This window comes from Strix aluco, chromosome 14, assembly GCF_031877795.1.
Source record: "Strix aluco isolate bStrAlu1 chromosome 14, bStrAlu1.hap1, whole genome shotgun sequence".
Taxonomy (NCBI): Eukaryota; Metazoa; Chordata; class Aves; order Strigiformes; family Strigidae; genus Strix; species Strix aluco.
In genome coordinates, this window is record NC_133944.1 from 2,616,284 (window position 1) to 2,642,256 (window position 25,973).

Below are 25,973 nucleotides of genomic sequence, written 5' to 3' on the forward strand. Positions count from 1 at the left end.
TGCCTGTGCTACAGCCACCCTCAGCTCCCCGCTCCCCTGTGGTCCTTGCTGCTCCGTGATGTGCCCCAGAACCCTTTCCTAATTTGACCTGCTGTAATCTGTAACAGTGTGACAAGTCTTTAGAGAATTAATTGCTTGCCTGTGTTTGTGCTTGGCCCAAGAAACTACAGCTCTAACTCAGAAGTTACTTGTGTCTGAGCCATTTCCGTGGATTGCAGCTATGGCAGGAAGAGCAGATGTCCCCAGGAAAATGAAAGGATGGGCTCCTATACAGATCTTTCATGTAAGGTAACAGTTATTGGAATTGCATGTGGAAATAATAAGAGAGTAACATTCTTCATGCTTTCATCCCTAAGAAACATAGGTCAGGAAAACTTTTCAATCTGTTCTCCCAGCTGGAAAGAAACCCAAACCTTTCAGCTGGGTCCAAGTTGTGTGTGAGCGGGAGGACTAATGATGGTTCCTTATGTCTGTTTCTATTTCTAGTCTATACAAAATTATCCCTCTTAGGGGATATCTGATAGTCCAGAAGAACAAATTCCTCACCTTGAAGCTGCAATGGTACTGTTTTACGTGCTTGGAGCTAAAATACTCCTCTGTGGGAGGCTGCTCCCCTTCCTGTTCTCCTGGGCAAGCCCTGTGTATCTCCTAGATTTCTGTGAATTCCTCAGTTTGAGTAGTCGCTAGTCCTCCTAATTGCAGCTGTTAATGATAGCAGTTCTTACCTATCAGTATTCAAATACACAACTATTCAAATTCAAAGCATGTATGCATGAAGAAATGATAAGAAACCTCTCTCTGCATACAAAAGAGTGGTTTCTGTAACCCGGTGTTCCTAGAGCTGGATGAGAAAGAACCTGGGAAGCCCATGTAGCATAATCATCAACTAGCTGGACCTCCAACAAAATGGAGAGCCAATGAAGAAGCCAGTCTGGGGACAAGTTGAAAATTAACTACTTGGTTAGCTCCACCTCTCCAAGCAGGAAAGGGTGCTCTCAAAATTTTTTATAAATAGTTCTGGAGACCCCTCCATTATCCTGAAGCTGTATATCCACAGGATTTTTTTCCTCTGCTTTGTGTTGGTAGGTTGCTAGACTCTGGAAAGCTCCTTTGGCTGTGTGACCAGCTGAAGATTTCAAGTGCCAAGGTGACAGCAATGAATAGTGTGAAGGCAAATACTCTGGTGCATTTGTACAAGCAGCTGAAAACTCTCTGGAGTCCACCAGCAGCGCCGGCACGACTCTGCAGCCTGGCCGCCTGCACTCGTAAAAACAGGAATGATGCATGTAAGTGTATTTCATTTTATCAAAATAGTACTGCGTACCTGCATAGGAGAGATGCAGAGGTACAAAGACAACAAATGTAGTTAAGTGTTGCTCTTCTTTCTTATTTGTCAGCTAACCAAAAAGGGAAATTGGAGAATGTGACTGAAAGATTGAAGAAAAAAGTGAACAGAATGAAAGACACTAGAGATAGAAACACCTTATTGAATTGCATGATTTATCTCTGTGTGCAGGATTAAAACATTGTCCTTCGTTACTTCTGCTGTGTCAATGTTATTGGGTTGTGTGATTTTTTTTTTTCACTTGTAACTATAATGAAGAAACAGACCATGCAACAATTAATTTCTAATTTTGTCCTGCAAAGTTTTGACTGATTTCAATGAAACCTGTATAATTCAAAGCACATTTAGCACAAATTGATTCTAAGTGACTTTGAATTTAACAGACACTACAATTTTGAAAATGAGGCCTAGTGTAAGTACAAGCCACAAACCCCTCCAAATGTGGTGTCCAGGAGAACTACAGTAAATCACTCCCTGAGATGCAGGATACTACTGGAAGATGTGAAAGATTTAGTTATTTAAAATACTGATTAACTTGCCTACAGATAAGATGAGGCCAGTCAGAGATTGTGTGTCTACTCGCTTCTGTGCACATGATGTCAGCTAGAGCAATAGTAAAGAGTAATTTTTTTGCATCTAAAATCCTTTTGTTCCTTATTTTTTTTCTCTATAAATGTATTCAGCTTGCTAACTTTTCCCAGAGAACAGCCAGATCCCTCCTTGAATGCTGAGATGTGATGCCCTTCTATTTAAATTATCAAATGACAAACTTCGTGTTTACTCAACGGATGAGAAAACAGATGATTTTGTGACAGAGATAAAACAAAGCAGAATGGAGACAAGCATGAGGCTTTGTTTGTATTGAAAGCTGGAAGAAATATTCAGTAACTTTCAGTGTTTAATAGCTCTACCCTTGTAAATGCATTTTAGAAGATGACACCAAAATACTTTCTGCCACTGAGGGACCAGCATTTCAAAAAACCTGGTAGATGAGCTGCCAAGTTCAATGTGCACTGTGTTGGATATATTCCTAGACATGGAAGCTTTATGTAATATATAGCATGCAAGCTTGCCTGTCACTCGGCACATCAGAAATAATTCAGAGCAGTTCTTATAAAGATACAGTGTTTGCAATGTTTTTCAGAGTTCTCAGTCTAAATTTTCTCTGTTTTTTCCTGCTACTCAGAATAGGAAATGTGAATTTATTCTGAAAACTTAGAACAGAATGGGTACTTCAAGCCAGTAGCATAATTTGTTAATATAGCACTTCCCCTTCACTTTTAAAAGGTGCCTTTTAAATCTATCAAAGATGCCTAATTCTAGAAGCTGGATTAGCACTGAATTGTTTTACTAGGAAAACAGCCACAAGAAAGAGCCTAATGCCTAATGCAAAATTTGAATGATCACACATGCATCCATGACAGTATTTTTCCCTTTCCCGACGTGCGTAGAGCTCAAAAGTCTCTTAAACTTTTACTTCCTTCCCTACCAGTTTTTTCTTTACAATCGTGCTCAGAAACTTCAATTTTTCCCATTAAAATAAGGAAAAAAAGACATTGTTCATCTATTCAAAGTAAAGCACTAATGTTTAGAAAAAACAATGGTAGCTTTTCTAAAAAATTTGTATTAATTAGGTGCATGTAATAGTAGCTTTTCTATTTCATATTAATTAGGTGTGTTAATTGGTCTGTATGACTGTATGTACACCCATTCCACTCAAGGATGGGTGGATGTGAGAGAACATATTCTAATAGTCACAAACTCTGTCTGTATCACTCCCGTATCTGTAATTTATCAGCCAACTCTTTCAGTGTTGGAGAGTCATCAGCTAAAACCAAAACCTGTGCCAGCAGGTGTAATGCTGGGGCTCACACAACTCTGCTCATCGTGTGCAGTGATATGAATTACTGCTTCACAGGGGAAATCCAGAGAATCCACTGTAATTGTGGTTAAAAAGTTCTGTCATTATTTTGTATTTTTATTCATTTTTTATTATTTATTCATTATTTTTATATTTGAAGACATAAACTAAGATTGCGAGTGAATATTCACTGTGAGTCCAATGTCAGAAGCTACATAGACAATATAAATCAACATCCCTCAGAATCAGCACAGAATCCCTCTACACAATTCCTAATTCTTCTTGTTCAGTATTATTCCACAAAACTTCATGGCCTATAGAATTAAAAGCTTCAGGAATGGAACATATTACAACTGAGTGTTAGATTTGTTTCATCTGTGAAGGTGTTACTCTAGGAATATTGTTTGAAATTGTTCAGTGGAGTAAGAAGGTGAACTGGTGAAAAGATGAGGTCTCTAGGTCCCCATGTGTGATGGAGAAAGTAATTATTTTATGGTTACCTGTGGTCCATCAGTTCCCAGTAAGGGGCTAAACGATGTTGTATTTTTTGCTGTGGACACTTGTCCATGGGGAATGGTACTGAGAGACCAAAACTCACTTCATGGTAACAAATATTCCAGGAAGAGATTACACAAGGCCATTCCATCATAAGACCATTGCTGATTAACTTCTATCTACCTCTTCTTTTTACTCACATTCTTCTTTTCAACTTAAGACAGATACTATTTATTACTTAAATCTTTCTCTATTCCATGACATTCACACAGGAAATGCCAAAACAACTGATTCAGGAAAACACTATCTTTGGAATGGCTGGTTTCGGCTGCCAGTGAATAGACACTAGCTCTGAATAAGCCAGCCTGTGGGTTCCTCCATCTGGTGACTAGACCCTGTGCACAACGTGCATTCAAAGCAAAAAGCACATTCAATTAAATTCCGCTATTCACAGCTGACAGTACAAACAGCCCTTTCAGTGACAAGAATCAAAGATCAAAGAAACGGTAAAATTGGACTCTTGAGCTCTTAGGTAATGTCTTCAATGTAAAGTTCACCCTTTTCCTGAACTTCATCTCCTACCTTTCCCCCCCTCACCCTTCCCGCACACAGAAGTAGTCTCTCACCCAGCTGGGTGCTGATGCTTTCCCTCAGCAGTTCACTCGGACATTTGCTGTGAAGACACAGGTTAAACAATTCAAAGGCTGATGCTTCTCAGCACCTTTTCTGGATTCCCTTTGTGTTCCCATAAGGACAAAAGTATTTTTCTGCAATTCATGGGGAAAGAACTGTAGAAACATTGCTGAGAATCATGGTGTATGTCTAAAAATTTCTAGTGATGTGGCTTACTGCAGGGGATGTCTGTACTAAGCTCTGTCGTATCTTGTACAGACACCTCAACACAAGAGAGGGAGTTGCTGGAAATGCTCTTCATAGGGATTTTAAGTTTATGGAGTTTACCCTCATCCTAGTAATTATTGCCAGAGCAGCCCTGAATGGCTTTTTGATTTCTTACCCTTGCAGAAGAAGTTACAAGAAAAGCAGAATCCTTCAAGTGTTGGTTTTTTTTTTTTTTAAAGAATTGTGTAAGTACAGCAGCAACACCCAATCCAGGTGTGCCATCTCCAGGACTGCACATACAATTGCAGTAGCTACACAAATTGTCCACGAGAGATCTAAGCCCTTTCCATGCCAAGCTACTAAGCCTGCATGCATAATTTTAGCAAATGTTTTTATACAGAAAAGATAAAGCCTCTGTTTGCTTTACCTTGCCAACTGGAATTACCTCCTCCTTATCTGGACTTAGCCTCAGCCACTGCCTTCTCATCCAGGCTCCTATCTCAGCCAAACATTCTGGAAGCAGAGAAAAGCTCAGCATTTCACAATCTGCTGCTGCTTTCCTGTTGAGCTTAGAGTACTCTGTCACTTACATCCGTTTGATAAAAAGCTCTGGACTGTTTATCAATAAACTGGCCTACATCGCAGTCCAAATCTGACATCAGTTCAGCAGAACCTTCAACACCTTGTCACAATGGACCTCAGCCAACCATCACTGTTATCCTCCAAAATCTTGATTCATACTAAAAAGCTTCAAAGAAATCAACCTATCTTGGATTTCCTCTGTAATATTCAATCCAAGTGGCTGAAGCAGAGCCATGGTCCTTTAAAGTTTAAAATGGTTCTCTATTGACTTTCAATAATCTGTTTGTTTTTATTTTTCTAATTCAGAATGTGTTGCTATGGAAAGCACCCCGGCTCAATTTAGGACAAAGACATATTTCCTTCAAGTGGGTGGGGTTTCTCAACTGTTCTCACCACGTTGTCCTCCCTGATTTACTGCAGAGCTGGGTGAAGCTTCTTTGAAAGTCCCTGTGTAAACAAATCAAGGCGCTTTATTCAACAGGTCTTTTTCAAGATTAAAACCACAAAGACTGAAATCCACTGAAGCTGAGTCATTTTACCCCTCATTCTTATTTGACAACCACCCAAATCAATTTTCATACTCTTTCTTCTAATTTTTGGGTATTTGAGAACTCTCTCCTCCCCAGGATACTTAAAGGGAATTTAAAAATGAAACATTGAAAAATGTTTGGTCTCTTTAAATCAAGTTTATAACAGTGTAAATTGGCAGTAAATCCTTTCATTTAACTGAATTTATTTTGGATTTTTACCATAGAACTGTAGCCTTCAACATATTTTCTTGGAAATCGTGTTATAAATTATGACAATCCAGTAATATACACAACCCGTATTTTCATCAGGATATTGACTCCTACCCCAAAACTTTTGATATTTGTATCAATGCTAAATGAACTTTTTAACGATTACTCCAAACAGACTGTTAAATCATCCACAGCTGCAATTAATTATAGAAAATAATTCAAAAGATCGGGACTATTTGGATGGCTCTATACATCTACTTCAGCTGGGAAAGGTAGGAAAAAAACATGGTGCAAATGTAAGAAGCCTCCAAATACTATAAAATTAAATGGAACATCACTGTGTCTGCCTGGAAGGTTTTAAAAAAAAATAAATCAAGCACAAATTAGATCTGTTTGTGGCAGATCTCTCTTCACAGCTGACTCACGTCTTAATCATGCTTGTTATATTACAATATTTACTACAACTGTTCTGACAATACCATAAATATGCATGTAACAAAGGTGGACACTAGACTAGACCCTCGGTGAGCTGATCGTAGACAAGGCGTTCATAAAGCAAAGGGTGCAAACTGCACACTATCTTCATTCTCACCTTTTTTTTGTTTTAACTTTGCACATTTGAAAACAGACCTAGTAGATGAGGTTTCTATTTCATTTTCCACACAGATTCTGCATCCCTTGAACTCATCCCGTAGGCCAGTTGCCAGATTTCTGGTTGTGGTGTTCCCTATACACTGAAACCACTCGGTTCAGGAACAAGAGAGAGCATAGCTGGAACCTCCCAGATGGTCCAGAAACATTACAATTTTGGAAAAACACGAAAACAACAGAGATATTATAATTCTGGCTGCTGTTGTTCTCTCCAGCTTGCTGCATGGGAGCCATCTCTCTCTTGCATAAATCATCATCTCTAGCTGGGACATGGCCAAGGAGAAACTCTGTTTCTAGAATGGTCCAGAAAAGAAGATTTTGGCCACACAGGCCAAGTGCTGGGAACATGGTCTAGGGTTTATGTTTCCTTTTGCACAGGTAGTTTTTGCTTTTCTGTCTGCAGTTTGCAAAACAATCCATCTCACTGCCACCAAGCTCATATTTTGAAGGGTTTTCTTTAACCTCCTAAAGAGAAGGGTTTTTTAAATTAAATGCTAAAGTTTTCCTGACATTTATGCTCAGTAAGAAATAGCATGTGCACATAAAAACTGGGTGCAGATTCTGTGAATGATTCAGAAAGGAAACAAAAGTGTTGTAGGTCAAAGTTATTTCTCTTTAGTTTCGCACCCGAACAGCCCATCGTTTCCGAAAGTCTACGCCATAAGAACTTTCCTTTGGTTGTGCTGTTCAACCCACAAGAAATGACTCATTCTCTTCAGCTTAGTAGCTCTATAATAAACTTCACATTTTCAGAACCTTGCAGGATCAAATCCCTAAAAAGCTTCACAAAGTTTGGTCATCTTAATGCCACAGTGTAAAGCTGTGGAATTTGAGGCTTTTATTTCAATTGTTTTTAAAGTACAGAAAAGTTGATAGTTGTACAGAAACCAGGTTATGTTCTGCAACAGTAAGCATCTATACTACGATATTGGGCGTACATACATTAGTTAATTTGGTAGATGTGACCTCTAAGCTGCCCAAGATTATCAATTATATTTAGAAGACACGTCATGGAAGAATGGAACATGAAGGAACGACAATCTTGTTTTGTTAGTAGATATGAATAAAACCCAGTTATCTTGTGTTTATGCTCAGTATTACAATCTCTGAAGCTATGTCTGAGCTCCCTGCTGCAAGTAAGCATGAAGCTCCTATGGGCTGTCCTCATGACCAGGAGCTACCTGTTGCTCTTAAGTAGCTTCAACAACTATGTCTGACCTGTGCTAAACACAGTTGCCTAACCATGATCAGTTGGCTATTAAACTGTGATTAAGCCTGAATGAATAGTGATGTTTATGGGCAGCAACTCTTTTCAATTTCATCAAGTACCTATCCTTTTTAAGGTACAGAAAGCTGTATGCTGAAGGACAGCAAATTAGCTATCCTGAAAAACATTGAGAGTCAAACCAAGAATTCATTATGTTTGCAATTGAATCCTACTATACAAAAAAAGCCTGTGCTTTAAGGAAGGCATATCTTGTCAGGAAGGAAGTAAAATGAAATTGAAACCCAGCTGAGCATCCTGAGATCACAAGCTGCTTGTACATCTCCCAATTACCTTTTTTCTGATCATGTAACCACTCAAAGCAAATCACTTGCTAGATTTCAACCTCCTCTTACTCAGCTCTGGAGTACTTTAAATATACTGTGAATGCAATGAAAACTTCTTACATAATGTTGTAAACTAGACAAAACACTTCTTGGTTAACTCTAGTTGAGTAGTCTCGTGTCCGTTTCAGTAAAACATTCTCAGTGCTACATCAGGTTCCTCATGAAAATTCTAAAGTACTCACCTAACAAGATTAAAAATCCCCAAGAGGTAAATGCAGATTTGCAAAATGACTTTTAAGAGATTAACCAATATGATTGAAAGCAGGCGGCAAGCTGAAGGCCAGGAGCTGAGGTGTGGTGTGCTGCTCCTGGCTGCCCAACAGACATGGCAAAAATGAAGACACTTACTTCATCTCTGGGCTTTCACCAGCACTGTCAGCTTTCTACAGGCTTTTCTCTTTTGCTTTGTGTTCCTCACTGGCAGCTGTAACACATAAAAGGTGCAAGGAATAACCAAGGTTTTAATCAGAGTTTCATTGAAGACTGCTTCAAGTGGTGTCAGACAAACGCTAGTTTGGTTGGTCCCTTTTACCTTTGGCCCCTTTTACCATCCCGGGGCCGGCCTATTTTGGCTTCCAGCTTTAGGGACAGGTACAGTCGGGTAAAGTAGCTATAATGTTAATTTTTCCTAACTCCTCTGTGTGCAGTTTGGGGCAGGGAACCTGCTGCGCCAAGGCCACCTGTATCTCTGTGGGAGAGCCATCACACTCCAGCCCACCTTCAGCTGGGAGAAACCAAAACCTCCTACTAATCAAAACTAAGTGGAGAAGAATAAACACTAATCCCCTCAGGTGTGTAAGCAAGCCCTGACGCTGTCACCCTGAGAGGAAACACCTTTCTGGTGTGTGTTAGGCACAGCGATTAGCCTGACCATGGGAAATGGCGAACACGTACCCATAGCGAACCGCGGTCTCTTCTCTAACGTTGCCACGGAATAAAACGCTGGTAAAAGCTGAGCCTTGAGGAAAGAGCTGCCAGCCGGGTAGAGGCTGCCCTCACCGCCTCGCCTCAGGCAGAGAAACCGCCCTCTCCCCTGAGGGAGCCATGGCGACGGGGGGGCCGTGCCGGAAGGGGCCGCGCCGGGCTGGGCGGTGGCGCCCGGCGACTCCGCGGACTTCTCCGCGATGCTGCCGCTGCTGTTGCGCCGGGTTTGGGCGGCCGCTGCCTCACGGCGGGGGACACGACGGTGCAGCCTGGGCGCCTGCTGCTCCTACCGCCTGCGAGACGCCCGTGAGTGCTGCCGCGCCCCCGCGCCGCTTCCCTCAGGGGGGAGACGCTTCCCTCAGCGGGGCCGCCCGGGGACCGGCTCCCTCAGGCCGGGGCTGCCCTCACACACCCCCCCCCCCCCCCGCCCTGGGCAGCAGCTCCCGCCGCCTGAGGAGAGCAGGTCACCGGCCCGCGCTTTCTGCGCCCATGTCGCCGCTTCCAGCCCCTCCCCGGGCTGAGGGAGGCTCCGGGTGCTTCGAAAGTTTGGGTAGAAGAGGCGGGGACGCCAAGTTCAGGCTGGCTTTGTCCGTGACAGTTCCTCCGCTGAAACGTCAGGAAGTGGCAGTAACAATAACAGCTGTGGCACTGCTGGAAAATATTTTGCTTGCCCGCCTCCCCTTTACCTGTGCGCGGTGACCTTGTGCGGACCGATAAAGTTTGCCCCTTGCTGAGGAAGCCGAGGGGGATGGTTGTTAAGCCAGCCCTCGTACGAGGGATTTGTTAAAAGATTTAATTTTAATTTTTCTTTCCTCTTGTGAAAGACCACAAGTAATTTTATCTAATGAAGTAGCCAGTAGTGCGGTGCTTCAGAGCCTCTCAGGTTTGGGTTCGGCGGATGGGCAGGGCACAAAAATACCCGTGCAGGGGACAGCAGGTGAACAAGTGCTCCCCAAGTCCATGCAGGGCTCAGTTCGATTTTTAAAAGCAGAATAAAATCCTGTGGAAACTATTCATGTATCTGCCCTGCTCATACCGCTTTGAGGTACCCAAGCTGCCCCCAGAATTGGTTTTTGAGGATTTTACAGGTGTGGGGATCAGCTGCAGGTCCCAACTGCATAGTGTTGGTCAATATTGGTATGGGTGGCAGGAGCACTACACCCTTAGCAGTGGTGTAACCCATAAGCACACGTAGGTGAAAGACTGGCACCTTCAAGAGAATATTTTTGCTTTGCAGTGGGAGTTATCCCGTGTCTGGTGCGATCTGGCGTCAGCTGGTGGTACTGGCTTATAAGGAAATCTGAAGTGGTGTGGTGATGCTCTGGCAAACTCGTAAAACAAAAGCCACCTTAAAATCAATTGGCAATAAAAGGAAAACGATTTTCTGACAAATAAGGGGGCAATTTATTTGCAGAGCATTTTGCAAACACGGAAAGGTATCAACACAGTTGCAAGTCAAATTACTGCCCTTCCTGTGTAGCTCTGAGTCATGTAACTGGAATGTGTTATTATTTTACTTTCCTGTGCATCAGCTGACTTGAATTAGCTTTTGGAGCCAATATGCCAAAGCATCTTCTCTTGCCAAAGAGTTCTGAAGTATTCAGTTGGAAGTTCTGTATCATGCATTAGAGCCTGACTCTCTTCATCGCCTTCCAGTGCACCCACTTTGGCAGAGTCCGCTTACAATTCCTGGGGGCACCCGGCAGTCTCCTATCAATATCCAGTGGAGAGACAGTGTTTATGACCCTTTTCTGAAGCCTCTGAAAATCAGCTACGACCCAACAACATGTCTTCACATCTGGAACAATGGATATTCATTCCTGGTTGAATTTGATGATTCTGCTGATAGATCAAGTAAGCAAAACTCAGAAAAATCTGTGTAATGTATTATTAATGCTTAGAGAGGAGAAATATTTGCATGCTGTAAAACCTCAGGTTCAATAGCAACACAAATGTTGAAAATGAATGTACAGTAGAAGAACGCTTTAGCTAAACGCAGGTCTACAGTGGGAATTGTATTGCAGAAGTTCTACATAGGCCTCACTTTTACCATGTATTTATTACCATGGACATGTGCACAAATCCCTCTGTTGTAGGTTGAAATTCATTCTTACTGCACAAACCTTAACATCCTGCCTCCTAATATCTTGTAATATCACAATCTCATAAGGTCTTGTAATATCACAGCTGTGCCTACATGAGCCAATCTTCAGTCATATGTATCTATTTAACTTTAAATGAGATTCCATCATTACACTTTATTAAAGTAATCTGCCACTTACATATTTAATGCATTTGAAATAATCAGCACCAAAGTGACTTTCAGTTGGAAAGCATATATACTCAATAAGCTTTTGGAGTATTGAATAATACTGAGCTGCTACCGTAGGCAGCAGGTGAATGTGTCCCTGTTGTTTTAATATAAGCAGGAGTTCGTGCATGAGAAATCCAGTTATGTATTCCAGCAATTTGTTGTGAATAAGCACGCTGACCTGAGCAGCTGTATTTTTTTAAGTGCTCAGTAGAGTCAAGTGACTTAAACTCAAGATATTGCTACCAAATTCCAGATTTTTTGTCCATTGTTCTTTTTAGAAGTTGACTTTGCCAAAGGATGTTGCTGGTATGTATAAAGAAGATATTTCATAAAGGTGGGTGAGCTGGTAGCAGTTGGTCAGGGATATTGTGAAGCACATGATTCATGTTGATTACTCAGCTTCTCCTGGAGGGAAAAATTGAGTGACCCTGGACAAGTTTGAACCTGTTTGATTAGAGTCGCTTACATTTAATGTGACTGCTTACCATGAGAGATGTGAGAACTTGGTAAGGGTTTTAGTCATGCCCCAGGAAGGAAGCTTTCAGCATGCTAATAAACAAATGCTTTGTCTCCACAATACCAGTATTTTGGTTGATGTTTGGAAAGAGGCTGATTAAAACAGTGCAGCAGAAATGGTAGTGGTGGAATGCATGGAGCTCTCAGGGGCTTGTGTGATGTTCTCTTTTTTTGTTGTTGTTCTTTTTTTTTATTGTTTATGGCTGTTCACCCAGCATATTAGTTTGCAACCAGAGAATATTCTTGCCCTTGTTCATTTGAGCACTGTGACGTGTAATGAAGAAACCAAGTAGTGCCCTTCTGTTTTTACAGTACAAACTGCTATTGCGTTAATGAGGTGGGGTTAGAGGAGAGACTAAGATGGAGACATCACTTGTTAGCTCATCAGTGATTTTAGCTTACTAACTTTAGATTGGTCTTGCTTTTTGATTTAACTTTATACAGCCATACCTTGCTATCTGCTGAGGATGAGTTCCTGAAAAGTGTAATGGTTTGAAGTTTGATGGATAAACAAAGTCAGGGTTTTTTCTGCAAGAACTGATATAATGGGGGGGAATTGCCTGCAGGAGGTTAAGAAATACACAAGATTTAAATACACAGGGACAGTTTTTGTGACACAGAGGCACGCATGAAATCATCAGGACTGTCAGAGAGGTGCTGGCCTGTCAGCAGCTGGCTAAGTCAGCTCTGAAAGATCTTATCTGCCTCATGGGTAAGACTGAATACTTGAGGTGAATCTTAAATGTGAGCATTCTTGCTGCCTTTCTGGATGGCAGCCTTCTCATCATCATCATCTTCCTCAAGTGAATTAAAAATCAGTGAAGGGTGATGATGACTGGTGGAGGATGGCATTAAACAAACAGTGACAGGCCTCCAAAATGACAGACCGAGAACCAACAGACTACAGGATGTTGCCGTATAAATAGCCAGGTTTTCAAGTGCCTGCCTCTCTCCCCTCCCTTTCTCTGTTTACTGTTGCTATTTCTGATTTTTCTTTCTGCCGGCTTCTGTCTAACAATAATAGAAATACAGAGAAGGAAGCTTATGAATAAACAAACAAAAAAAGCAACAAAGTTTAAGCAGAAGATGAAAAACAAAATGAAACATGTATCCAGGATAGACAAAAACGCCCAACCCCTGAGATGAGGCAGAACAAGACTTGGGCAAAAGATGAAGGTAGTGCTGCCGTGGGGTGTTTGTTTATGAGCAGAAGAGGAGGATGAAGAGGAAAGAGGGTGTGGGGAAGTATGTACAGAGCGTGGTCCTGTCTGTGTGCATGAATGCCATCTGCTGCAAGGAAATGAGACTGAAACAGAACTAGGGCTACAATAAAAAGCTGAGGTGATTCTTTTCCTTGATTGTTGTTGAAGTTCCTTTAAACTTCTGTTTTGTTTTGCAATTATCAAGAGTGGTAATTGAGAGGAAATGAAATGGCAAAAATGCTTTTAAAGGGGCTGTAAGTTCCTATTTGTTTCCTGTCACTTTTTAGTGTCTGCTATAGGAACTTGATTTTCTACCTATGTGTGCCTGTGCCTAACTTTACCCATCAGGCAAACATTCAAGTGAATATTAATGTGAATGCAGTCACTTGCAAGTTTGCCTCATCACATAATCAGGAATGGATAGTGTTAGAGCGCAGAAACTTTAATTGTGAAAGACCTGGCTGGCAGTGTGGGCCATGTCTTCATCCCATCTCTGAAAGTTACCTTTCTCCATCATGATTTTTTTTTTAATGGTGGTCAGTATTGCATTTATGCTAAGAGCTCAGCAGCAGTGGATGAAATTAATTAAATATTAATTTGCATCAATTTACATAGCTTGTTTTAGCTTACTGTTATCACAAGCAGGCCTATCTAGTTAGAATTTCAAAACCACTGGCTGGCTTTCAGGGGGAAAAAAAAAAGGAAAGAAAAGCTCTTAATGCTTCTCATTGTTTTCTCCTTAGCATTAAAGTGATTAACTTATTTTCAGAAGTAGTGTTGGGATTATGTACTTTATACAGTGGTCTGCTATAAAATTTAACCATGATGTACAGTTAAGTAAAAATCAGCAAATGTTTGCTGTTAGCCCTTTGGAAGTAATTATGGTCTCTCATTTACCAGATACTATGATAACTAGCAAGAAGACTCTTCAGGGTGTCTAAGAAGACTTTTCAGGATGTCTCTGGGTCAGTTAGGAGGAAATGAGTAAAACCTAACAGAAAACTAGGCATAGACTTTTTCATTTGTGTGTTTGCAAAATGATGAGAGGCCTTCTGAAATCAGGAGAGCAGACTGAATGTTTACCTTTACTCGTGGCTAAAAAGGGCACTAAAGTTTCCAAAAACTCAGAATCTTACCCATAGGCGGGCTGTATGTTTAGATGCTTTGTGAAGTGTAGTTTGAACAGCTTACAGAAGGCATATTAGCATATTTCTGGCTGTGCAGGAAATCTTTTAACATTGGTTAGGCAGTCTGAAAGCTGCGTTGAAGCAGAATAGTATGTTTGGAGTTTTGTAACTTTAAAAAAAGCAGAATTGAACATTTGACACAAGGTACTGATTTTTCTGGCAAAATTGGATTTTTGAAGTCTTCTATTGTCATGGGAAATTTCAATATTTTTCATAGCTATTGAGGCTTCGCTGGGATGTCATTTAATAGATGTATTCATTGCTTTGTCATCATACGTGTTTCTTCTGGTAAGGCAGTTCTCACATGCCTGCTCAGAGAAGAGTGTGGAACGGATCATGTAACCACCATGACTCTGCCAATCTTGATGTGAATTGGAAAAAAAATTCCCTTGAAGGCAGATGGAATTGAAGATAGCTTATCTTCAATTCGATAGAGCTGATTCAGACTGCAGGGAAAAAACAGTGATGTGTTTGCTTGAACAATTTTGTCATGGCAAAGTGTAAAAGTAGCCAAGCAATAAGGGACTGTTTCCATTAAGGTACTTGCTCCCCTGATTTTCTTTTCTGGGCAAATTTATTTCAAAGAGGATCTTGCTGTATTACTTGTCTGGGTGATTCTAAGTCATGTTTATCAATACGTGTGTGTGTGTCTTGTTTTGTTTTTTAGTAATCGTTGGAGGTCCCTTGGAAAACCAATACAGGCTAAAGCAGTTCCACTTCCACTGGGGAGCTATAAACGAGTGGGGTTCAGAGCACACAGTTGACAGTAAATTTTACCCGGCAGAGGTATGAGATAAAATGCTGAGCAATGCAAATACTTGTGGGGACGGGAGGCTGTCTGTGATTATATTGCATGCTAGAAAACTCCCAATTTGAAGAATTGCAGGTTACTGTTAAGGATCAGACCTGGTAGGTGCCACAGTACATCTGCCACTTTATTAGTAAGTTGATGTTCACTGTGTTTTCTGGAGAAGAACACAGTTGTAAAAGTGAACGTTGGCCCCATTACTGAAAGTTTCAGGAATGTTTTCTTCTCCCTGAATGTCCCCAGGGGTAGCTGCCAGACAAGCCAATGGCAGGCAGCAAAGTGCCATTGCTATTCCAGCTCTGTTTGCGTGGAGTGGCACAACTCTGCTTGTCCTTCCTTCTGGAGGGGGAAAGGATGAGACAGAAAGCAGACTGAGGGCAGTCAGGTCTTAAGGAACTCCCAGCTAATGTGGCACAGACCAGGTGGGCAGCAAATATTGAGGTAAATGTGCAAGCTCAGATCTTCATTTAAAAAAATGTAAGTGCTTTACCTCTGAGCTGCTGTAAGCAAAGGGTTCACGTGAAGTGTAGGGTCTGTTTTCTTGAGAGTACGGTGTGTGCACTGCATCTCAGCTTCTGTCTCCACTGGACCTCCAAATCTCCCAGTCCTTACTGCTTTGAAATCACTTTGTTTATTACTATTAAACGCTTGCAGAGAAACAAAGCACATACTAAATACTCTTTCAAAAAAATATTTAAAGATAAAATGGAAGATTGTTTATTTCTGACACCCATACCTGTAACTCAGGAAGCCTGGTCCTGCTTACTTTGTATACAGCAATTGTCTCGTGTATGTGACCCCAGAGCCTTGGCTTATGTTAGAAAGTCGATTCCAGTTATCAACAATTTTTTGTTGTTTTTCTTAAGTCGTTAGAATTGCGTACAGCCGAGTTCTATGGTAATATAGTGGTTATCATGATCACTTTATTTTCTGTTTTCAACTCTTAAGCAATTATTAAAGTATCAAAACTTTTGTGATTAAGTAACTACTAAGGTAGAGAGTCAATAAAAAGGAATGGGGAAAAATATAGATTAAGTTGCTCAGAGAGGAAGGTATGACAGGTATAAACACAGTTAAATGCCAAAGATGAATAATTTGGAAAAGTATTACTGCTTATTTTGAGAAGATGTTTATCGCGTGTTAATGTGTTCATAATGATACCTATCAGCTTGGCAAGATATTTATTAACAGCAAGACTGTGTGACTGAGTTCTGGGACTGGTGCTGGCTGTCTAATGCACAAAACCCCTCAATGGAATGCTTGTATTGGACTGTAAGCAATGCAGAGAAAGCTTATGTCGTGCAGGAGAGTATTTCTTAGCAGAACAGCACGCTCTGTTCTGCCTCTTAAGAGATGGAAGAGTCCTTCAGTTCCAGGTATACTACAATTTTTTTGTGCCTTTAACTAGCATTCCTGTAATCAGTCCTGCACAGAAAAAAATCCCTTTCATATGTTTGAAATGCAGTTTATGGGTCTCTGACTACTGTTTAAAAAAAGGAAGGAAAAAAAAAAGGGAATTACCATTATTTTCCAATAACATTTAGGTCCTCATTTTTGTGGTGTGTGATTTCTGGGGTGGCTCGCTGCAGTGTCTCAAATTGCCAAGGACCAAATGTAGCAAAGATCAAGTGTCAGGTTTCTTGCTATCATTGCTGTGCTCTGTGCATGTGTTGATTTCTCATTCATTTCTATTTCAGTTGCATTTAGTACACTGGAATGCTGTTGTGTACCCAACTTTTGAAGAAGCTGTGATGGAAGGTAACGGCTTAGCTGTTATTGGAGTGTTTTTGAAGGTAAATTCACTTTGTGTAATAAGCTGTAATGATGCCTTTTTATTTTCATTTTGTTAAAACCAAATTAAGACAAAATACCTCTAGATTGTTGTTGTTTTCAAAAAATACTGATTAGGGTAGAAACGCAGAATGTCAGTTTAATGATTCGCTAACCCCTACCTGTCTTCTGCAGCTAGGAGCACATCATGAAGGGCTGCAGACGCTGGTTGATGCTTTGCCAGCAGTTAAACACAAGGTGAGTATTTTTAAGTATCCCACCACTTATCACTCAGCATAGCTGATGCAGTCATTCAGCATAAAGAAAACTTTGAGAGTAGCAAAACACTAATAAATACTTCCTTAAATGTCAGCAGGTGGCCTGATTGACACCTTGGGTGAATTGTTGATTATACTGGAGGCAGGGAAGCTAATTTTTATGGAGGACTTGTATACTTTAAGCTTTCCAAACCTCTTGCTTTAAAAAATAATGCTCTTGAGGTGGTATCCCCTGTTTAAGCCTGCCCTTCCCCTTCTATGAAAACAGCTGCCACGGGATTAGTTTTCGTATGTTGTTTAACTGGAAGGAGCTTTCTCTGCTCTGTAAAGCGGTAGTTTATTTCTTGTGGAATTAAGGCTTTCTGATTTTTGTCTGTTCTTTGAGGAGGAGATTGTTTGATTTTTCTTTTAAAACACTAAATTTTCTGCTAGGGGAATGGGACTCTTTCTTCATAGCTGATTTCTGACTTCTGCCAGGAGAGGGAGTGCTGCGTCTCTGATAGTGCTCAGAAGCAGCTCATGCTCCTCCAGGTGCCCGTTCCTTTTTGAAAGTACACACAAAAAATACACATCAAGAATTTTGCTGGCATGTAAGCACATCTAGTTGAAGTCACTGTGCCATTATTTATCACAGTAAGGATTTTTTTTATCCAAATAAAACAAATATTTATGGCAGTGCAGTGAAAATTCTGCCAGATAAATGCTAAACGAGTCAGTTCAGTGCCAAAAGACCTACAAAAATCTGTGAATATACATCCATTATGAGAATATTTTACAGCATATGAATTTGAAAGAAACTAAGTCAAGACCTTTAAAAAAAAAAAAATTAAATAGTATCAAATATTAGGCTCATCAAGCCACATGTGGGCTGCTCTGAAGGTATCTCATTTCCAAAGGGTGTCAGTCACCCAACAACTCATCTGCACTTGGTTTAAAACGTTTAAAAACCTTTGTTGCCTTGCCAGTGTTATCACTGACTTAAGCACCAAACCCCGAGGAACATCACCCTGGTGAGGAGGAGGAGGAAGGTCAGATAATATCCATTCTGGTGTCCGAGCACCTTCCTCTCTCACTTGAAGGGTGAAAACTCCCATCTAGAATCTCTTGCCCCTATTTTTGAAAGATTCTTTACTGTAATATTTCTCATTCCCAGTGGAGAACTGATAAAGCCTCTTCCTTTCCTGCATTGCCAGTATATCCTGGAAATACCCCAGGAGTAAAATGTTTGTGTAGGAAATCATGGGCTCTGAAGCTCCTACATGCTGTCTGGTATCTCACTTGTGGGAGTGCACATTCTGGAGACATGAATATTTGATATGATTTAAATAAAACTTTAGTCGTCTTTCCTCTCCCCGCTGCCTAAAATCACATGGCGAAAAGTAAAAGCACTATTGTTTGCTGTTGATTAAGTGTATCTGGCCAAATACCTGAATTTATTCCACCACTTGTTCTTTCTTTTTCCTGTTTGCTTCTAGCTCCCACAAAGACGTAGTCAGTTGCTCCTTCATACTCCTTATTTCTTATGCACTGAATTCCTAATGGCTTGTGGAGACAACAGAAATATTTAAACTTTATCTACTCACTAGCTGCTTCTTATGCCTCAAACCCAGTTTACCGATTTTGTACGAGTTTATGGGGTTTTAAATTATGTTATGTAGATCATTGTTAATATTCACAATACCTAATTTTGCATATGCATACGTAACATGTACAGTATTTAACCACATTAAAATCTTCTTAAATATTCTGTAATTTTTTTCTCGAAATACAATTTTTAAAAATAATTGTTTTCTGGTGTTTAGGACACTGTTATCGAGTTTGATGTCTTTGATCCCTCCTGTTTGATACCTTCATGCCCTGATTATTGGACCTATGCGGGCTCTTTGACTACACCCCCACTTACCGAATCGGTCACATGGATTATTAAGAAGAAGCCAATAGAGGTTGATGAGAATCAGGTAAATCTCCTACTTATGTTTCAAATCATAGCATACCTGTTTGACTGCCTGCTGCCATGGAGGGGAAGATGCACAGAAGTGGCTGCTGTAATTCCCTGTGAATACACTGAGATGGGTGGCTGCTTCACACCCAGGATTTGTTTGGGGAGTTATCCTGACAGTAACAACAGCTAATACTGAAAGATTTAAGACCTCTTCAGTAGGCAGTTAAAGATGCTTCTCCAGCTTTCCCATAGAGTTTTATCTTGATCTGTGATAAACAATGCCTTTATGCTGGAAGCCCCTTGAAAACTTCAAAGGCTATTTATTGCAACACTGCCTAATTTTGTTCTCCTTACCGGGATGCAGCCCTTCTTGTGGTAGGGCAGGAGGAGAAAGGGCAGGTTTTGTTAAATTCCTCACCCTGACCTTTTGTGCATGTTCTTGATAGCTGCATGCATTTGCACAGAAGCCTTGCAGAGGCTGCGAGGGCCAATCCTCTGTTCTTCCCTTGGGCAGACTCTGAAGGTGCAGAAGGGGTGGTGGGTGGCTCCGAGTCCTTCACATGCCATTCTGATGGCCAGAGATAGAGCAAGTCCCCGTTGGGTTTTCTGCTATGCATTTGTAGGCATGTTTACTCTATAATTGGCTGTACTGTCCTTGAATTCCTTTTCTTTTTTTTTCTTCATTCCCCTTTAAAAAGGACAGACGAACAAAGGTTACAGCAACTGTTTGTGTTACAAAAGTTATTTCAAGTGGAGGAGTTCTTGGTCAATAGTCTGTTCCGAGACCAACCCTAACTTGTCACCATATGCCCTCTACTGCTTTTAATTTTAGTACTTCACATGTCAGTGTGATGTTATTCCTTGGTTTGAAGTAGATGTAGGGATGAGTAGAAAACAGGCAGAAGGAGAACTTGCTGGAATTGTACTACAATTGTGGGTTTTGTTAGAAGTTTTCAGGATTTTTTTTTGGCTGTTCAAAGAAGTGGAGTACTTTGAGGAGCATTACAGCACAGAACAAGTCTTGGAGATTGTTGCAAGGCAAGTAAAAATGAACAACCCCCCAAAAATCTACTTTTTTTCATGGTTTAAGAGGCACTGGAAGTTATCTGTGCATTGTCCCTGGTTTTTGTGGCTTCGATTAATAATGAAGCGTGAGTCCGATGACATGAGACAAAATACTGATTTTTATTTTTTTTTAATACAACTTTTGCATGGAGCTAGTCCATCTAGAAAGTCATGCTCCAAACGAACACTAACTCTGAAGAACAGGCATGTACATGATCTTAATGTTTCAGTTTACATAAAGGAACAGGAGGGGAAGAACTGAAGATTGTTAACAGAGCAGAGAGAACTGAGTACATAGTGTATCGTTCTTCTTTTCAATTGAAACTTTTTATCTTTTTTTTTTTCCTTCTCTTGGCTCTTTACTCTCATTCGTTTATGGCATAGAAAGGCTCATAGTTTACTTAACATTGTAATGCCCTTGTGAGCATTAAAAGATGATCTGCTGCATGCTTTATTTTAATCCTCAGTTATAAACCACTGAGAACAACAACTATGTAGATTGTTGCTTGTTGAGGTTCCCTCTTTTCTGGGTGCCAGCATATGCACGTCTGTATGAGATAACAGAACTCCAGGAAGGGTGTAAATTAAGAAGGTTGGAGAGGTTTATTTAAAGATGGCATATGTTCCAGTATTTGAATAGGAATCGGTTCTGTCTCAGACATACCACATTTGAGATATAATTTGCCTAAAGATGGCAGATGACTGACAATTCATCTTCCGCATCGATATGGGTGATGGTGTAATCTTTACCAGCAGGTGACAAAGAAGTGCCAGAAGTTCGTGGTAACGTTTCTCAGCATGCAAATGCAATAGTACCTTTGATTTTTATTTTTTTTTCCCCCAAGCATGAATGATTGTGTTTTATCGTGAACTCCAATAACTCTCCAGTTAGTAAAGTCACAAAACTGGACGTTTCTCATTCTCAGCTGGAGGCATTTCGGATGCTGCTCTTTACTTCAGATGGTGAAGAAGAGAAGAGAATGGTAGACAACTTTCGCCCTCTTCAGCCATTAATGAACCGCACCGTCCGTTCATCCTTCCAGAGCAGGCATCTCTTGAATGCTGAACTACAGCCCAAGGACCATGCTGAGCAGATCAGGCCATAGATGGCCCTTGAAATGTCAGTCCAGACTGCGATACCTGGATATAACTGTCATTATTTTTTAATTATTTTTCCTTTTTCTACAGTGTGTGTATGCCATACAGTTTCACAGCCAGATGACTTCAGTTCTGTTAAGTGCCATTTGGCCCTCAGTAGAGAAGCTGTGGGATTTTTTTAGTTTTGCATTTTTTAAGAATTAAATAATATTAACCCTTAACAAACTGACTTGCTTTAGAGCAGGGATCAACAAGGAATTATTTTGACAGTTAAAAGTAAAAATAAGGGCAGGAGATCTCTTCCCCTGCCTCTTTTCTGAATTGTTCTGTGTCTCTTCAAGTGCTCTTTCAGTGCTTTGCATGATTAATAATCCCAACTGAAAATATGTTAGCAAGCAGGAAGTGTGAAGAAGTGGAAAGTATTAATACTGATCAGGTCCTTTTGTGGAATTGTTTTGGAGATTTGGGAAGAGAACTGGCTTCTCTAGTCACATAGAGACATTTTATCTTCTTCCTTAGGATGACAAGAGGAAAAGGAAAAAAATTACTTGTAGAATCTAACCCATTCTATTGACCGTGTGATCCATGTTTGATCTGGATGCCACAGAATCTACACTGCAAGACAGAAGACTTTTTCTAAAACCTTATAACGAATATTGAAGCTTTTAGTTTTGGCAGGTTTTACTTTTCTGTACCAGAAGAAGAGAACAGACGAGAATTCACCAGTATCTCAAAATTGGCAAGAGCAGCAAATTAGGCGAAAATGTCCAATTGATCCCAGGAAAACTGATTACATCAAAGGAAAGCAAAATTAGATAAGCCCCAGCTGACCCTCCCAATGGGATTTGGGGGGGGGGGGGAAAATATCTGAAACATAATCCAGTGCTGGAAGAGTATGGACAGAATGCAGCACTCAATACTTTAAAGAATTTTTTTCAGTAACTCATAGAGCACCAGTGCACTCTCTTCAAAGTTTTGTCTTAAGATATACTTTTCTTATAAAAAGAGTTATCTAGCTTCAGGACAACTGGGGACCAGATTGTGTTTATAGCACCTTACGATAACGAAGTGGTGATTGAAATTTATTTGTGGCCCAGGCACTGCCAGCTGTGGAGCCCTATCCTAGAGTTACGGTCCAATTGCCACAAGTATTATCTACCTCTGAAGCATACTACTACTAGCCATAATTTTCTCTCAAGCACCTTTCTTACTGGCTTTTTATTCTTTACTGTATTTAACAGTGTGCGTGTGCATGAAATTAATGTACCAAATGTATGGTCAGATTTTCTGATGAGGAGCAGGTCTGTCTATAAACTCATGATGTGATCTTGATTGATCATATTTGAGGAGTCTTCTTGGAGAACAGATGTTACTTGGTTGCTGGTCACTGATTGCTGACAGGACACTAGCTTCTCAATGCTAAATTCAGAACTTTAGAATAGGTACTTTTTTTTAAGTCCAAATGTTCAGTTTAAAAGCACTTTAACACTTTTTAGTGTGACCCTGATGATTTTAAGGTTTTTGAATATCCTTGTTTAACCAATTAAGTGCCCAGGTCCTGCCTTTGCTTCCTTAATAGCTCTACCTCAGGCTGTTGTTATCTTGCAACGGTTGTGCCTTTCTCCCTTGGCAATTTGAAATGTGGCCACTTAACCTTAGAGTGACTGTACGTAGTAAATGTAAGAAACTCTCTTCTATTCCAGTGTAATACACTTATTTTTACTGTGTGGTATATTCAACATGCAGTATGTATTTTGGTTTCATTACCTTACCCAAGCCCTACTGCTCAGTTGAACTTTACCATCTTGGTTGAACTCTAGAATCACACCATCTATAGCAACTTGTTGAACTATACCGTCTCACTTGAACTATACAGCCCTTGGTGTCATCAGATAGACTTTTTTACTATGTTCCTGGTCTGCAGAATCACATCAGTGATGATTTTGCCAGAGAATGATACGTTCCAAAATAATTTTGGAAGGGGTATCTACAGTTCTGGCAATAGGAAACAAATTATTTTACTTTTTGCTTGAATGTATGTGATGTGGTCATTGTTAAGTTTGAGGTTTTTGTTCAGTGCTGTTCATGCAAACATTTTTCTGAGGAGGACCCCATAGAAAGTGATTCAGAACTGGCACGTATCTTGTCTATCTTTGAGATTTTTTTGCTAGCATTCTGCTATCATTATTAGCAGTTAGGAAATATTGTAATATAAAGCCATCTTAATGTTGCCTTCACATTTAAAAGTACAGGGGACTCAGCAGCACTAAGCTAGCCGTAGGTAGCCTGCATCAATACTCCTGTCATATATGAATGGGTCTTTTAAAAACCTTCATGCGGTTGCTCAAAGCTTTTTAGTTACCTTGGTAGTTTTCACCAAGTTTTTGTGTACTTGTTTCACTAGTTAATATGGCTTTTCTAGCATACGCAAATACAAAATACATGTTTTCTTAGGGAACTACTGTGGTGTAAATGTTTAATCTTCAGGTGCTTCATAATGCTCTAGTATGCTCATACCCAACTGAGTTCCAATGGTTAGGTTTGGTTCACTGAACCAAATTTTCTTCCTAGGTGTGTAAATCTCCTTTTAACATGCTCACCACCATGCATCCATCAGAGATGATGTTGAATATTGTCTTTTCGGTGATCTGTTTAAAATTCTTATAGAGATTTACTTACTTTATTAAAGTATTGTGCTGAAGGTTTTGTTAGAGAATAGGTGTATTACCCAGTTGTACAGTTAATAAGCTATACTCCAGACATATTTAGATAAAATCACATCTAAGTGTACTGACATAAAATGAATCCATTTTAATTTCAGCACTGATCGTTTCAAGTATCTCGAAACAGGGTTCACGTAGAAAAAATTACTGTGCTACAAATACAAGCTTTACAGGGATTTCCTGTTACAGTTATTTTACTAGTTTTTTTGAGTCTTGCATTTACACGTTAGTCTTTTAGCATCTCTGGTTAAGGTAGGCAGTATCTCAGTTGCAGGGCAGGTTGTCTTTGAAATTAGCAGTCTGGAAATGAACAGAAAGGTGGGGATTTTTTTTAACTTTTATGTTACAATGACTGTATTGGCCTTGCAGAAGCTAACTTCAGGAAAAATAATTCTGTGTGCCTGCACATGTATGTAAAACAGGAGATGAGATATAATTCTTTTGCCTTATTCTCTCAGTTGCGTGGGGGGAAAAACGATTTGATTGTTGGAGCTAATATTTGTAACTATTTTGCACAACTAAAACTATGTTTGAAAGGTGTCTGCATAGTAAACTTTAGGCTCTTCTTTTAGATGGTACAATATGAAAGGGTCAAAGCACACGTTTGTATTTGTCCTTGTGTAGTAGTAGCTTCTGTTAATTAATGCTGTACTGGGAGGCATTCCTGTGGCAATAAGTATGAGGAATTAAAGCCTAATACAAGTAATTTGGGGGCCGGCTTACTGAAAAGGGAGTAGAAGGTTTTTGAGTGTAGAATTGCATCTGTGTTGGTCTGACTTCCAACTGCCTTTCAATATTTCTGTTAAATGTTGTTCTTATCAGAAGTCTTGTTTCTGGTGTCTTCATAGCTGGAACAACTCCATTTGGCATTTGAATGTTTGATCCATATTCCTACATTCCAAGGCTTTCACCAGTGCACTTCAGGTGTATACCACCACATATACCTGACCAGTCTTTTGTCATCTTCTGTCACGAGTGGCTTGCATTGCTGTTTTTAACCACAAGTCTGACATGAGTGTATCTTTTGGCTTTGAAAGCTGCAGAGTGGGAGATTGCTTTGATCTCATGAAAATCTACTGACTTTTAGAGTACTAGAATTCTACACTGCTTACTTTTGAGGAAGGCTCCTTTTTTCTGCTCAAGTTTATAGTCAGTAGTATTTGCTTTAAAATTTGAATGCCTTCATTTTGAATGTTTTAACTTGTATTTCTTGGCACATCTTTGCTTTTTTTATTTGTGCATCTTGGTTTTGTGGCAGTTATGACGTTGTGTATTTTAATGTAATCTACCTAATCATAGTTTACTGAAATAATTGTCTTTGCGGACAATAAATGTAACAGGGAACGCCTTTTGTTCTCCTAGGATACGGGCCTTTTTCCTCAGTTTTTACCTGATGTAAAGAAACTTCTAGCTGTTGGATTTTAAACTGTTACATTAGTGTGTGACTATGCAATAAAGAAACACAGAGAAACCTGTGCCTGTATCTCATTGTGTAATTAAGCTCTCCAAGTTAAAAAGTAGATTTTCTGTCAAGAAAATAATACAATTCCTCCTTTGAGAATGAACCAGTGCATTATGAGTGGAGTCTAATCAGATGTCAGACATTCTGTAATACTTAAAAGCTATGAAAGACTCTGCTGAACTGTATTATAATTGGAATGAAAGAACAATGACCCCTCTGTTGCTGCTGTACTGATGGATGGATATCTAATTATTTGTTACATTCAGCTAGACGTGACATGTCATCTAAAATGGGATTCCAAATTTTGAGGATCTTTTCTAAACTGCTTGATTTGACACTGATCATTAAACTCGACCTGTCAACTAAGCTCCTTTTTCTGTTGTGTAATTGGTCTTGATAAAACTGAGCATTGGACTGATGTGTGGTATAACTCTTAAGAGTTTCACATTAGTGGTTGTGGCTACAAGAATCTTATCAAATAGCCAGAAAGATCTTTGAGTAAAATAAAATACTTTTATCGATAAAGATTGGCTGTTGAGGTGAAATAAGCGTTGATTTC

At 40.0% G+C, this 25,973-nt stretch overlaps 1 protein-coding gene across 2 annotated transcripts; it reads left to right on the plus strand.

Annotated features, from left to right (window-relative positions):
• Window positions 1-1,033: 1,033 nt before the first annotated feature.
• On the plus strand, window positions 1,034-25,780 carry CA5A (carbonic anhydrase 5A). 2 transcript variants are annotated; one of them, XM_074840152.1, is made up of 7 exons: window positions 1,034-1,286; window positions 10,706-10,903; window positions 14,936-15,054; window positions 16,774-16,869; window positions 17,042-17,104; window positions 18,927-19,082; window positions 21,058-25,780. In XM_074840152.1, the coding sequence occupies exons 1-7, from the start codon at window positions 1,157-1,159 to the stop codon at window positions 21,235-21,237; spliced, it is 942 nt and encodes a 313-aa protein (XP_074696253.1). In that variant the 5' UTR covers window positions 1,034-1,156; the 3' UTR covers window positions 21,238-25,780. The 2 variants fall into 2 exon arrangements, with proteins under 2 accessions (XP_074696253.1, XP_074696254.1); XM_074840153.1 differs by lacking the exon at window positions 1,034-1,286 and adding an exon at window positions 9,220-9,355.
• The last annotated feature ends 193 nt before the right edge of the window (window positions 25,781-25,973 follow it).